Genomic DNA, 14,070 nt, shown 5'->3' on the forward strand with positions numbered 1-14,070 from the left:
ATTTGATTTTAGGAACAGTTAGAAGTCTGGTTCTTTTTTTCTGTCACTTATTGTGACCTGGAGCAGGACATTTAACCCAAGCCTCAGTTTTTCATCTGTGAAAGGGGAATAACAGTACCTACCTTACAGAGTTATGAGGATGAAATAAAATAACCTCCTTAAAGCAATTAGCACACTTCTTGCCCCATAGGTGCTCAGAGAACCATAGCAACTATGTCTATTATTATTTTCTCAATTCTGGGCTGAGATGCTGTAGGAGCATCAACAGAATCCCAACAAGAAGGGAGAACTTCTCAATTAAATTGAACTTTGCCCTCTACAGCTTGGCCCCTGTTCTACAAAGGGCTTGGAGTTGATCCTGATTCTTGCTCTGTGTCATCCAGGCATTTCCATCCCCCTACCTCTGGCCTAGACCATCCATCTCTTGAGAATTCAGGTCACTCTTGGGACCAGGAGAGGCAGCCTGGGAGAGTGTGTGTGAATGACTGGGAGGAGAGTTCCCATGGACGCTGGGGATATGTGAGGGCTCTGGGGAGCTGCTGTGACCCTGGGTCTCTTCCTAGAGCAGTGAGTGCTGGAGAGAGAAAAGAAAGACATCAGCTGCTGGACGGATTTTCTGTGCTGTAAAGCCCCTTTAGGACAGGCACACGGGGCTGAGTATCTAGGGTAAGAACAAAGCGCTGGGATAGAGTGGGATTCTCCGTAGCGTACGTCAATCTTTTCACTCCTGCTTAGCAAGAAGGTACTTTCCTCTTCTCCGAATCCAGGATGCTGAGATTGATTAGCACTCCTAAGCTTCAGCCTCAATGGAGAGGGTTTCTGCTTAGCCAGCCCCTGGGAAGTAGGCTAGAAGTACAAACTCTGGAACCAGTCAGACCTACATTCAGATGCTGACACTGCCATTTACTAGCTGTGCACCTTGGAGATCATTTAGCCTCTCCGAAGCTCAGTTCCTTCCCTACTGTATAGAACATTTGAGAGGTCTGAAAAGTAAATACCTCAAACAGAATAGGTGGTAAGCCTGGCCACTTGTCACCTCTGTCCCTAGTGAACATCATCCCCCCTCTCCCCATGCCCCCGTCCCCCACCTGTAGTACAAGGATCCCTGGAGATGCGAGGTAGTCCTAGCGGTTACAAATTGGATGAATCTCCCTGATCCAGAAAGCATCCTTGAAAAGGATCAAGACCAAGACCAGAGGGCCTGCCTCCCACAATTGGGGCATTTTATTTACAGCCCACTTTGTTCATGAGTGTTTGAAGCAGTATAGCTTGGGGGAGAAGCCATGATCTCTACCCTTCCTTGCCTCGGTATTCCGATCTCAGTTCTCTGTATCAAGTTCCTGTTTGATCCAACCCCTTACATCCATGGGAATTACTGGACTGAATCTAGTTAAGGCCTCCTGCCATGTGATCTTTCATTACTTTCTAGTGCATGGAGCTCTGGCCTGGAACTCAGCAAATGGGGGGTTAAGACTGATGCCCTGGCCTATCTCCTCCCCTCTCCATTCCAGACTTCAAAGTCCACAGAAAGCTCCCTTCCCTGACCCCACAGTGGCAGCTCCATCATCAGCTCCTGATCGGTTCAAAACAGCAGATGCTGAGCCCTGGCCGGGCTGCTTGCACTCTACTTTCTAGCCATCTCCTAGGGTAAGCACCAGCATGTTAAGAAAGTGTGGGGCCGACAGTCCTTGCTCCTCCAGGAGAGAGGCACCTGGAGGTCGCCTCACGCAGGGCGTCTGTCTCACGGGTTAGACCTAGAAGGCACCCCACAGGCAGAAGCCCTTGTCTAAGGACCAGGACTCTGGGACTCTGTCTAGTTTGTGATCAGAGCAGATGTTTACTGGGGGGTTAGCAAGTAGAGCACTAGGGGTCACCAGCCCAGGGAGGGAGGCAGGGGGTTGGCAATCGCAAAGAACCTGGCAAGAAATGGAAACGGGAGCAGTTCGGGGACCAGAATTAGTTCTGTTAGTATTAATGTCCAAAATCTATGCTAAATTATTCACAAATCAATGTCCAATTATTTTAATTTTTGGCTCTGGTGACTCGGTAACCAGTGCTGGAACACTGTCTGGGATGGCCTGCTTCCCTGGGGCCAGACCTGCTCTGTGGGATCTGCAGCTCCCAGAGGAGCAACCCTCACAGACTCCAGGCCAGTGGGGGTCCCAAGGCTCAAGTCCTGTTCCTCTCGCCCTCATCTGTGGATTTTTCCAGCTGCTTTTCTTGACCCAAGGATCACATAGGGATACAGATGGAAGGAGGGGGAAGCAGGGAAAACAGTCAGAATGAGCTGGGGAAGAGGCAGACGTGAGGAAGAAGGGATGGCGGTAGTGGTCCAGCCATATGAGACAGGACACTTGGGACATCTTCTCAAGTAGGGGCTGTGTCGGGGATGGTAAGAGAGGTTCTTAGCAGGCAACTCCCCTCTTTTCCCCCCAAGTTGAGGAGAATTGGGAGTTTCTGTTATGGGGTGCCTCCTTGTAGGACTGGGCTGAAACCTCAGAGCCCCAGCTGCTGACATCTGGAGCCAGGATCATGTCTGCTAACAAAGGCTGGTGGGTACCACCTGAAGGCGAAGACAGTGTGTCTGAGAAGTTCCTGAGGAAGACCAGGGAGTCTCCACTGGTGCCTGTAGGTGAGTGGTAAAGTAGGGAATGAGGGGCCTTCTCTCACGGAAAAGGTCTCCTAGCCCTTTCAAAGGAAGCAGAGGACTCAAGTGTCCTGCCCACGGAACAGCCAACAGCTAGGAGAAGAGTGAACCAGCAGCAAAGGTGCCAAGGGAAGGGACACGCCTGACAAGGAGTCTGGATGGGTGGAGGTGGTGGCCGACTGACGGCCTGGGGTGCAGGGAAATGGGGGGCATCGACACCAGCATCAGGATGGGAAAGAGCGGTCTGGCGTCTCCCAGGGCTTCCTTTCTCCAGGCCCTGGGAGAAAAGAAAAGGAGCTGTGGGAGCCAACATGGCTGGAGGAGGGTCCGGAGCAGAGCAAATGGGGGGTGGGGGAGGCCCGTGATGGGCTATTTGTATGTAGAGGGCTCACTGGAGGTAGACAGCCACTTTGAAAATGTCATTGGGAGTAAACAACTCGATATTCTCTTCATAGTCTCCCGTCTCCCACCATGAAGCGGCACGGAAGTAGCGGTTTATCCAGTGCCAGCCTGCCCCGCCTGCAAAGGGTCTCATCAGGGGAGCCATATGATCGGTGACTGAGGCCCAAGGGTCATGTTCTCTGCCTACAGGCTTGGGAGGCTGCCTGGCAGTGGCAGCATACCGGATTTATCGGCTGAAGGCTCGCGGTTCCACCAAGATGTCCATACACCTGATTCACACCCGAGTGGCAGCGCAGGCCTGTGCCGTGGGTGCGGTCTTGCTAGGTGAGGGGCTGGTGGGGGTCACAACGAAAACGCAGCTTGTTAGACAAAATCTGGCTGTGAGTCCCGATGGTTAAAGGACCATGATTTCAGTCCCACCAGGCTCCACGGCAAGTGGAGGTTTGGGTGAAACCCTCAAACCAAGCCATTTTCAGGGGTCCCTGCTTGGCCTCCTGTCCCAGGCCCGTGGGGATGGTGCACAGTTGGTTTTATGGCAGTCTGTCCTGAGAGGTGAGAAAAGTCACACAGCAGAACACATGCTGAATTTCCCTTCCTCTGTGGGTCAAGGGGCAGACAGCTACTTACTAGCTGTGTGACCGTTGACAAGTCCCTTTCTCTGAGCCTCAGTTTCCCCATGTGCAACATGATGGTAAGCACCCTGGCTTGCCAACCTCGCAGGTTGCTGTGGGGTTTCTCAGAGAGGTAATCTACACGGAAGGGCTCTGCAGGTACTTGTAGCAGCTACTGAGAGCTAGAGCAGAAAGGGAAGCTGAGCAGGGAAGCTGGACCCTCAGGGGAACGGCTGCAGTCAGGCTCCTGGGAGAGCCAGGGGATGGCTGCAGGGTTGGGTGTTATGGGCTGTTTTCCCTTCTCCTTCCTGCAGGTGCTGTGTACACGATGTACAGAGACTACATCAAAAGAACAGCACCGGATGCCGGGGAGAAGTAGGATTCCTGTAGGGCCCGGGGCAGCCAGAGCCTCGTCCATCAATCCCTGGTACGTTCCTAATAAAGCATTTTGAGGAAAATCAAGTCTCTTCTTCACACGGGGCAGAGCTTTAAGGAAAATCAAGTCTCTTCTTCACACGGGGCAGGGCAGAGTTAGGGACCAGTAGTGGCTGGTGTGTGTGTGTGTGTGTGTGTGAGAGAGAGAGAGAGAGAGAGAGAGAGAGAGAGTGTGTGTGTGTGTGTGTGAGAGAGAGAGAGAGAGAGAGAGAGAGAGAGAGAGAGAGAGAGAGAGAGAGTGTGTGTGTGTGTAGGTTTAGAGAAAGGTTTGGAAATCAGAGTTCTGGCCCCCAGCTCCAGGGGCAACAGCCTCCAATCCCAGAAGCCCAATACCTCCTAAGCCACCCCAGGTCCCAACCAGAAGCAGCACGGTAGAGAGGACCGGGTGGTAGGTGCAGGGGATGGGGGGGTGGCAAGAAAGTGGCCCCGATGCTCACGGGAGCACTGGATTACGAGGCAGGCGTCCCTCCCACCACAGGCCGCTGTCCTGGGGACCCAGGCAGGAAGACTGCAGCTGGGAGAAGAGACCGTGAAGCTTCACATGAGATGACATATATTCATTCAGAACCCAAGTGCCAAGACCAGACTGTTGGAGGAAAGGGGGAGGGGCAGGGGGGGTAGGGATGAAAGGAACAGAGCAAGGCAGAGGTCAGAATGTTCTGTTCATTTAAAATCCATGTCTAAGGTCAAACTTGTAAAAAAAAAAAAAAAAATTCCATGTAAATCCTGAAGACAGGGCCCCTTGGGGTTAAACACTTTGTCCCCTTCTCCTTCTCCGAGCCCGAGCTCTTCTCTGTTCCCTGGGAATGGAGCCAGGCAGAGGCTGCAGAGGAACCAGGAGGCCAAATACTCTTCCCTCGTTGGGACTCTGGGTTGGAGGCTTTGAGGTTGTTAAAAATGGCCACAGCAGCTCCCAGATGCTCTCTGACAACATGGAGTCCAGGTCGCACCAGGTCCCAGCTTCAAGTCCAGGATACAGCCCACTGCAGGGAGCAGGGGCTGCCAGGAGTCCCGACACTCACATGGGGTAATTGAGCACAACATCCTGCTTGGCGAGCTCCAGCAACATGGGATCATCAAAGAACTTGCTGATGCTCACATCCTCACTCAGTCCCTGCAGAGAGTGGGGACAGATGTAAGAAAGAGCCCTATGTGGTGGTCGATTGAGCTGGAGGCCGCCTGAGGCCTGTGCTGGGGTGGGGGGCTGGTGGGGTGAAGCTGTGGACCAGCTATTTCAGGAGTCACCACTGGAGAAGATAAGGCGCTCCCTTCCTGGTCAGACTGTGTCCCGGGTCTGGTGGCCCGAGGCCTGGACAGATTGCACCTCTTTGCGTTGTACGGTAAACCGCTCTCAGTCTTTGGGAGAAGGGTCCCAAAGGAAGAAATGAAGAGAGATCCAACTCCTGCCAAGAGCCCTGGGGATTAAGGGCTGGCAATGGGCCTGAGGGACACATACCTTCCTGCGACGGGTTTTGATCATGAATTCTCGGGCCAGGTGAGGAGCTGGTTGTGGCTCCAGGGGACGGATGACAATGCTCTTGTCCAGAGGATCACCGGGCACAATCTGAAAGGCAAAGTGGTTTCCAATGGTCCAGCACTTTTCTCTAGGACGTTGGAAATCTCACTTGGGATTTGAAAGGGGAACAGACCAGAGAAGACTGGCCTTGAACAGGTGGGAGGCCGCACTGGCCAGCCTGCACCATTTTCTCACCTGCCAATGGTGGAAGACAGACAAGGAAAAGGCCTGCCCCTGGGTGTGAGTCCGCAGATCGGTCTCAAAGCCAAAAGAGTCAATGGCGGGGATGAAAGCTTTGATGGTGTAGAGAGGGGAGCCTGGGATGGGTGCATCCTGAGTCACATGCCCCCTGCGACAGAAAAACAAAGGCTGAGTCCCTCATCCTTCAGAGACCAAAAGCAGAGAAGGAATCTGTCCCAAATATACAACACAGAGTTACCATCAAAGAAAGAATAACCACAATCGTGCTACAGTGGATGGAAAAGGCTGGGGGGAGGCCTCAGTGTCATTTCCCATGTCAGCCAAAGGGGTAGTGACTGCTACATTTGAGTGGCAACACTGAAGGGACAAGGTCCTACAGACATTCCCCCACTGACACATTTCAGTACTTTCCCCGGGGGGTTCTCCACAGAGAGGCGTCCAAGAAGGAATCTCAACTTTTTATCTGCAGTGAAGCAGGGGTCTGCCTTAATCCTTTCCTACTTTATTTTGAAAAACCAGCTCACTAGGTTCTAGGAGCAGGGACAGTACAGGAGGTCCACCTCCTTCCCCACGGAGCCCAGTTACTCTTGCGGTGCTCCTGCTCCCTGCACCATCCCTAACATGCCCATGGCTCACCTGCGTCTGGCCAGGACAGTATACACAGCAGAGACACAATCTGCAGGGGCCTGGACCTCCACGAAGTAGTAAGGCTCCATCAGACGAGGAGTGGCCTGCAACAGGGCAAGAAGAAAGAGTTCCTTAGCTTGGGCAAGGCTGAGGATTGAGGACCTGGATAGAGAAAAAGGCTGGAGGGACTGTGGTCTTGAGGACCTGGACAGAGAAAAAGGCTGGAGGAACTGTGGTCTTGAGACCCGCATAGCTGGAATCTCCACATAGTGCCCCAGAGCAACTCAGCTCCACTCACTTACCATGAGGAAGGCAGAATAGACAACTCTCCTGGCCGTGGGGATGATTTGGCCCCCGCCCCGGTGCAAGGGCTCTTGGGCAACCACTGCATCCAGGATCTTAAACTTGACATTTCGAATCACTGGAAAGGAGATGGGGGAGTTGATGACTGAGGAGTGGTTCTGGTGCTAGTCAAGGGCCCACGCGCAGGGCACCAAGGAGCCTCTAGCAGCATGGCAGCTGTCTTAAGATCACAAAAGATATGGGACAAAATCACCCTGCAGATGGGTGTTCTGATAGGATACTAAGGCCTATAGCAGAGGACAGAAGTTAGGCACACATTCTTTATGTTTGTTTCAGGCCACGCTCAGGCATTGTAAAGCTTTCCTAGAAGTTTATGGGATTTTTTTTTTTTTTTTTTTTGTAGATACTTAATTGTTTTTGGATATAGAGTAAGTGCTAGGAATTGCACCTTCTGGCCCACTAATCCAACCTCGTCTATAAACCACTCTGATCCCATCTTCCTCTTTATACCTCTCCTCAAGCACATTCCTTCTCAGGACTGAGAAGCAAATGTCCGTCTAGAAATGACTTCCCTTCCGGGATGTCCCAGGCAATAGCACTTGGATGGGGAGGGAGGAGAGGAGAGGAGAGGAGAGAAGAGGAAGCTGACCTAGGATATGGAATGGTCCCATGTACCCCAAGCTGCTTCTCCTGCCAGGTCCCGTACATGAGCCCACCCCACCCCACCTCATACACCCAGACAAAAGGACCCTACAGGGCTGGAGAGGGGGAGGCAGAGGCACTGTCGGAACTTACACTCGTCACAGAGGGGCCCCTCCCTGGTTCCCCACTGGAAACCTTGAACAATGCTGTCCTTCACTGAGCCAAGAAGAGCCTTGTCCACCTGCACAAAACATGAGGGCCTGTGAGCAGTGACCCTGGCAACAATCAGTTTAGAGGGAGGAGAAGGTAAGTATACTGGTAAGAAGATTCACCAGAAGACACAAAATAGTTCTGGGAAAGGAAGTACACTTTGTAGTTTCTTCCACTCCACAGCAAAGAAACCACTGCACGGCTCCCGTTAGTTATGCTGTACCTCAGAAGGCAGGGTATCATCCACCAGGATGTTGGGGCCGGTGGCATCAGGGCCAAAAGCCCAGATAGAACGGGCAGCCAGCAGATCCCAATCGTACTTGGTCTGGAAGAATTCTCCCAGTTTCTTCCTAGGGGAAGGAGGAGGAAATGGAGGTTTTCCGGCAGCTCTGCAATTTCTGCATCCTGGGGTCACAATTCCCGTCTTCCCGGGGGACAGTTTGCTTCCCAGAAGGACACGTGGTATCAGAGCCTGGGGAGGCAAGCCGTAGCGCTTCATCTCCTTTCAGCCTTGAAACCAGAGCCACATTCTCACCTGTTCCACGTGATCTGGACCACCTCATTCTCTATGTCCTCGGCGAGGCCCTTCTCGAGAGGCTCAGCAATCATGGTGATCTTATTCCTAGTCAGAAAGGAAATGAGTAATGATGAGGATCAGCAGAACTTGAAGAAGGGGCATTCCTAAGGAGAGGGTGACAAGGCAGTTACATCAGTAAAAGCCAGAGGAGCAAAACAGAGCAAAAAAGGTTCATTTTCTGTCTTCCTTCACTTGAATCTACCACTCTTTAAAAAAGTAGGGTCTCAGGGCATCTGGCTGGCTCAGTCAGTGGAGTGTGTAGCTCTTGATCTTAGGGTTGTGAGTTCGAGCCCCATGTTGGGTGCAGAGATTACTTAATTATAAAATTTAAAAAATTCCCACAACAACAGAACTGTTGCTAGGGCAAAATTGTAAGACGATCATATTATACGGAGAAAAGTGGCAGTTGGGACACTCATCCTTGGGGAACCTATAGCAAAGAATTCCACAGCATCATGTCTACAGGCCTAAGGCATGAGAGTGCTAGGTTAGAACTCAAGCATCCTAAGCCCCCATCCTGAGACCTAGGGAGTCTCTATTTCCACAGTACTTGTGACTGGGGTGGAGTTGAGGAGGGAGGAAGAGAAAGTGTCCCCTGTCAGTCCCAGGGTCACTCTGACACCCAGCTCACTTCTTATTGGGCGTTTCAGCAAAGCACTTGAGGGAAGATGTCTCCACCACCGTCTCACAAAACGTGACAACGGGGTCAGCCACCTGGGAAACAGAATAAATTGTTAGGCAAGATCTAATTTTGTTGGAAGGACAACATTCTGCCAAAGGGAATTCTGAGGTTCCCTTGGCACTACCTTTGTGACAAACCCGTCTTATTCAGCATCAGCAATGAGTACAATAGCAGGTGAGAAATCCTTACCAGCACTAAGGAGACTGAGAAAACTTCGTGGAGTGTGGAGTTTCTGTTCCTGAGCCAAGAGTACGTGGGAGTCAAACCTGGGCCTAAAGTATCATCCCCCAAGGACGCTTTCAAGGTCTGTTCAGCCGTCCCACAACCACTCACTTAGCACCTCCCGTGGCTCTGTCACAGCTGACACTAGGGACTGACTGGCGGGATCCCCTTCCACTCTCAACACCTGGCTCTCAGTAGCAGAGCTCCTCCCTGAAGCTCCCACATGGCCAGCCACCAAGGAACTCAGTATCTTCTAGACCACCAGTCCTGGGCACCTCAGGAGGAGGATCTAAGAGGGGTACTTGAGGGCGCTCTCTCCCACCACCACAGGAACTGGGAGAAAATGGGTACCATCTAGGAGACTGAGGCCATGCAATGGGCACTTTAATCAAGGGGCCACGTCACAACCTAAAGACAAATCCAGGAGAACCAGTTCTCACTCTCTCCCTGAAACCCTCCGCTGAGCCCTAATCACCAAAGATGGGTTAACTGTATAACTGTTTCCTTAACAAAAGACCAAGAATCACTTTGGCTTGGGAGCCTGTACTTTAAACTATGACACAGAGAATAACCCTGCAGAAAGGGGCAAACCAGATCTCAAATACCTTCCCAGATAGGGAGCAATAGGTCATGCTTTTCCCTAACATGTCTCCTCCCCAATAGGGCCCCCCCTCTTCCCTCAGGCCTTCCAGGGGAATCAAGGGTTTGGTTGCTTATAAAATCAGTCTGGAGCCATGAGTCAAGCTCCTGGCCAGGCGGGTACTCAAGAAAGAGGATGCTGATTTACCTTGATGTCGATCTCTGAGTACATCTTCCGTAAATCATGCATCACACAGTCTAGGTACAGCTCCCCAGTACCTAGAATCACGTGCTCCCCAGACTCTTCCACCTGAAACATAACAGGCCTGGTGGTCATAGCCTGGACCTCTTATGCCAGCAACAGCAGCTAGAAACAGAATCAATGCTAGAGCCCAGGAGGAGGTGCCCAAACCCACTACCAGAATCAGCCACTCCTCAGCATCAGTTCCAGCCTCTTCAAGAAGGATCAGTGGGGAAGTGACCAACGGGTAAATCCTCAGGACATCTGGACCATTCAGCACGGTGCTGCTGGGCATTAGGTCACCGATTTAATTTCCAGCATAACCGTTTAGGGAAAACCCTGCCCTAAGTCTATGGACATAAGCTGACCCTTTAGCCCTGGCCAGCTACTCAGAAAAGTATGCTAGCAGGCTCAAGAATGTAGAAGGATCAGAATGATCACTTTTCCTTCTATATTTTCTGGAAAATCAATTCATAGTATATATTTTTTTTTTAAGAAAAAAAAATTACTTCCTCACAAAATGTATAACTGTGATTGTCATTAATCCTGGTCCCTAATATTTCTTTTTTTTTCAAAATTTACTTATTTTATTTTTTATTTTTCTTTTTTTAATAATTATTTTATTTTTATTTAATTTTATTTTTTATTTTTTTAAATTTACATCTAATTTGGTGCAACAATGATTTCAGGAGTAGATTCCTTAGTGCCCCTTACCTGTTTAGCCCATCCCGCCTCCCCCCACCCCGTAACCCTGTTTGTTCTCTATATTTATGAGTCTCTTCTGTTTTTATATAATTTTTGTTTCCCTTCCCTTATGTTCATCTGTTTTGTCTCTTAAAGTCCTCATGTGAGTGAAGTCATATATTTGTCTTTCTCCGACTAATTTCACTTCACATAATACCCTCCAGTTCCATCCACATAGTTGCAAATGGCAAGATTTCATTCTTTTTGATTGCCAAGTAATACTCCATTGTATATATACACATCTTCTTTATCCATTCATCCGTCGATGGACATTTGGGCTCTTTCCATACTTCGGCTATTGTCGATAGTGCTGCTATAAACACGGGGGTGCATGTGTCCCTTCGAAACAGTACACCTGTATCCCATGGATGAATGCCTAGTAGTGCAATTGCTGGGTCGTAGGGTAGTTCTAGTTTTAGTTTTTTGAGGAACCTCCATACTGTTTTCCAGAGTGGCTGCACCAGCTTGCATTCCCATCAAAGTATACTTTCTAAGACACATCTCTTTCTCATCTAAAGATACTGTGGAATATGAACACATGCATGTGCACTCGCAGCACCCCCCCCCCCCCCAAAACGTGTCTTGTTTTCAAATGACAGTAACAGACAGGGAATACTTGCTTTCGACATAGGCTGCTGGAAGCAGCAGATCAGAGACAGCTGGTGGACGTGAAGCGGTGGGCGGCACAGACCTGTCACCGGGGGCAGCTATTGCAGACCTTGAACATACCTTGGTGGTGAGGGATGGATAGCTCTTGTTGACCTTGCGCAGACCGTCCAGCATCTTGGGTAGCTCTGAGGGGTTGACTGGTTCCACGGCAATCTTGATAACGGATGTGGTGTTGAACTTCAAGGGGCGGAAAATCTGAGCCTGAGATTCAAAGTGCAGAGGAGTGAGGGCACGTGGCCTGAGTAGGCACCAAAGGTACAGAGGTCAGAGAGGAGGAGACCACTCCCCAACCAGGAGCCAAAGTGCTGCTGGGAGGCAGCCTGAAGGGCCATTTATTCCCATGTAATTGGGCAGAACAAACAGCAGGGAAAAGATAAAGCAACTGCTCCTAACTCCTAGCAACTGAGTGGAGTGCAGGGAGACTCGAGCTGGGTCCGATCTAGAAGCTTCAGCCTGTGCTCAGGCCCAGAACCAGGAAGCGGCAGTGACTCCGGGTTAGTACCCTGTGAGTTCCCATGGGACCCTCCAGCTTAAACTAATCCAGTTGCCTTTTCAGAAACTCTACCTCCTCATTGCCTCGGGGTTCAGTTATGGTTGCTGTCTTCACAATTGGTTGATCAACACCTTCGATCAGAACCCAGTTGCCAGCAGGAACACGGTTCACCTCAATGTGGTACCTGGGGCAACAGATGAGTGAAATAAGGAGGGGTGCCAGGCACTGAGCCAGGAGCAGGGGTGAACCAAACATACATCCCATTAGGGGAGGGGTACAACAACCAACCATGTAACCTCACATATATGTACAACTGACCCAGGAACAATGGGGCCCCAATGCCCCATGTAGTTGAAACTCCACATATATGTTCTGACTCCCCCCAAAACTTTTTTTAAATCTTTTATTTTTTTTTTTTTTAACGTTTATTTATTTTTGAGACAGAAAGGGACAGAGCACGAACAGGGGAGGGTCAGAGAGAGAGGGAGACACAGAATCTGAAACAGGCTCCAGGCTCCGAGCCGTCAGCACAGAGCCCGACGCGGGGCTTGAACTCACGGACCGCGAGATCATGACCTGAGCTAAAGTTGGACGCTCAACCGACTGAGCCACCCAGGCGCCCCATCCCCCCAAAACTTAACTACTAAAAACCTACTGTCCGCTGGGGGCCTTACCGATAACATAAACACTCAATTAACACGTTTCGTATGTGCATTCTATATGTGTATTCTACACTGTACTCTTCTAAAAAATAAGCTAAAGAAAAGAAAATGTTAAAGTCATAAAGAAAAGAAAATACATTTGCAGGATGATAGTGTATTTACTGGAAAAAAAAAACCCACATTAAAGTGGACTCGTGTAGTTTAAACCTGTGTTGTTCAAGGGTCAACTGGAATTACAAACTGGTTAGCACATGGAAGAAAGCTCATGGTATTTTAGGAGGACAAAAGAGGAAAACCTAATTTCAGGTGGATACTACTGGTAAGCAAGGCCCTGCCCGAGGGGTAGAATGTAAGGAGATGCCAAAAGCACCACAGAAGATACTGCAACTCTCCTAGGCCATCAGTCCTCTGCCTTCTAGGGAATGGGTGGATTTGGAGGGAAAGGGGGCCATCGGCAAGGTACAGCAGGCACGTCAGAACAGAACTGCCTTGACTCCGCTTGCTAGCTAAGAAGCCGAACTTATGAATTCACAAGCAGCCCAGAGGCCCAAGCTAAGTCTGGTGCTGCAGATAAGGAACCTATAAGGGATCTAGCAAAATCTTCTATCTTGGTCAAAGAATAGTCCGTGGAGGTTGGGAGACAATTTCTTTTGGGAAGAAACATAAAGGTTGTGACTCAGAAACACAGAAGAGGAAGAGAGGATTAAAAAGAGTAAAAATAGAAAACTTACAAAAGTTTATATAAGCCATTCAAAACTCAAAGGCAAGGCTCTTGGCATTATCCCAACAGTAGCTGCCTTTTGGCCCTAGCAACTCTGGGTAGTAAGAAATAGAAGTCAACAGATGTGAGGGAGCGTCAGCTGATGCCCTACTGAAGTGGCCCATGCAGCTGCCGTGACAAGGCCAAGGCATGCCTCTATAGGTTACTATTGGCGGTACCTGGCCACAGAGATCCAAAGACGACCCACGGTGCATATCTGGGAGTCTTCCTCATCCTCCAGGGTGTAGTTCTCCCCCAGCACCTTCACGGGCTGCCCGGCATGGATGGTGCCACTCAGCACCCGGCCAAAGGCATGAAACTGAACTCCATCATCCGTGCTGTACATCTTGGTGGTGTGGCACATCAGGGGACCCTGGAGGTGGGGACAGAGTGCAGGCTCGACCACACATATTCCCAGGGTAAATACCCTTGTCTCTACCTCCTTGGACGGCAATGACACGGCTCTGCGAGGAGGCTGCCCAGACCTAGAGGAAGATGTGTCAATCTCCTGGGAAAATTCCAAACCATGCCCTACCCCCTGATTAGCTGGCAGATGTCATAGGCAGAGCAAAGCAAAAGAACTTTGTCTTTTCTCTAGGAGGATGAGGGCAATGGCGAAGAAAGGCAGGTTTAGGATGGCAGATCGCCACTGTTAACTTGCAAGATGACAAGACTTGCTTGCCCCAAATTCCCTCCGAAGATGTAACACAATTCTCAGTTGGTCGTTCATGCTGAGAAATTAGACTGAGAACAGCTGGGAAAAAAATTTTTTTTCAATTAACAAATTAATTATTTTTAAAGTAAGCTGTGTAGGTCCAATGTGGAGCCTGAAATCATGACCTGGAGA

At 50.2% G+C, this 14,070-nt stretch overlaps 2 protein-coding genes across 3 annotated transcripts in view; one reads left to right on the forward strand and one right to left on the reverse strand.

Annotated features, from left to right (window-relative positions):
- Nucleotides 1-1,481: 1,481 nt before the first annotated feature.
- Nucleotides 1,482-4,680, forward strand: HIGD1B (HIG1 hypoxia inducible domain family member 1B). Of its 2 annotated transcripts, none has more exons than XM_060645877.3 (5): nt 1,482-1,647; nt 2,482-2,632; nt 3,239-3,373; nt 3,975-4,087; nt 4,574-4,680. In XM_060645877.3, exons 2-4 carry the CDS (start codon nt 2,533-2,535, stop codon nt 4,037-4,039), a joined length of 300 nt encoding a protein of 99 aa, XP_060501860.1. In that variant the 5' UTR covers nt 1,482-1,647; nt 2,482-2,532; the 3' UTR covers nt 4,040-4,087; nt 4,574-4,680. The 2 variants fall into 2 exon arrangements, with proteins under 2 accessions (XP_060501860.1, XP_060501859.1); XM_060645876.3 differs by lacking the exon at nt 1,482-1,647 and adding an exon at nt 2,246-2,392.
- Nucleotides 4,681-4,744: 64 nt separating this feature from the next.
- The window catches only part of EFTUD2 (elongation factor Tu GTP binding domain containing 2), a 39,239-nt gene continuing 29,913 nt past the window's right edge, over nt 4,745-14,070 (reverse strand). The window contains exons 16-28 of the mRNA XM_060645871.3: nt 13,403-13,596; nt 11,874-11,985; nt 11,369-11,509; nt 9,863-9,964; nt 8,803-8,885; nt 8,130-8,216; nt 7,818-7,944; nt 7,538-7,625; nt 6,742-6,860; nt 6,449-6,543; nt 5,807-5,960; nt 5,552-5,659; nt 4,745-5,209 (exon numbers count right to left, since the gene is read on the reverse strand). Of these exons, the coding sequence (XP_060501854.1) occupies nt 5,114-5,209; nt 5,552-5,659; nt 5,807-5,960; nt 6,449-6,543; nt 6,742-6,860; nt 7,538-7,625; nt 7,818-7,944; nt 8,130-8,216; nt 8,803-8,885; nt 9,863-9,964; nt 11,369-11,509; nt 11,874-11,985; nt 13,403-13,596 (1,506 nt within the window). The 3' untranslated portion in view covers nt 4,745-5,113. The remainder of the gene's footprint in view (nt 5,210-5,551; nt 5,660-5,806; nt 5,961-6,448; nt 6,544-6,741; nt 6,861-7,537; nt 7,626-7,817; nt 7,945-8,129; nt 8,217-8,802; nt 8,886-9,862; nt 9,965-11,368; nt 11,510-11,873; nt 11,986-13,402; nt 13,597-14,070) is intronic.

This window comes from Panthera onca, chromosome E1 (assembly GCF_046562875.1).
Source record: "Panthera onca isolate mPanOnc1 chromosome E1, mPanOnc1 haplotype 2, whole genome shotgun sequence".
NCBI classification, from domain to species: Eukaryota; Metazoa; Chordata; class Mammalia; order Carnivora; family Felidae; genus Panthera; species Panthera onca.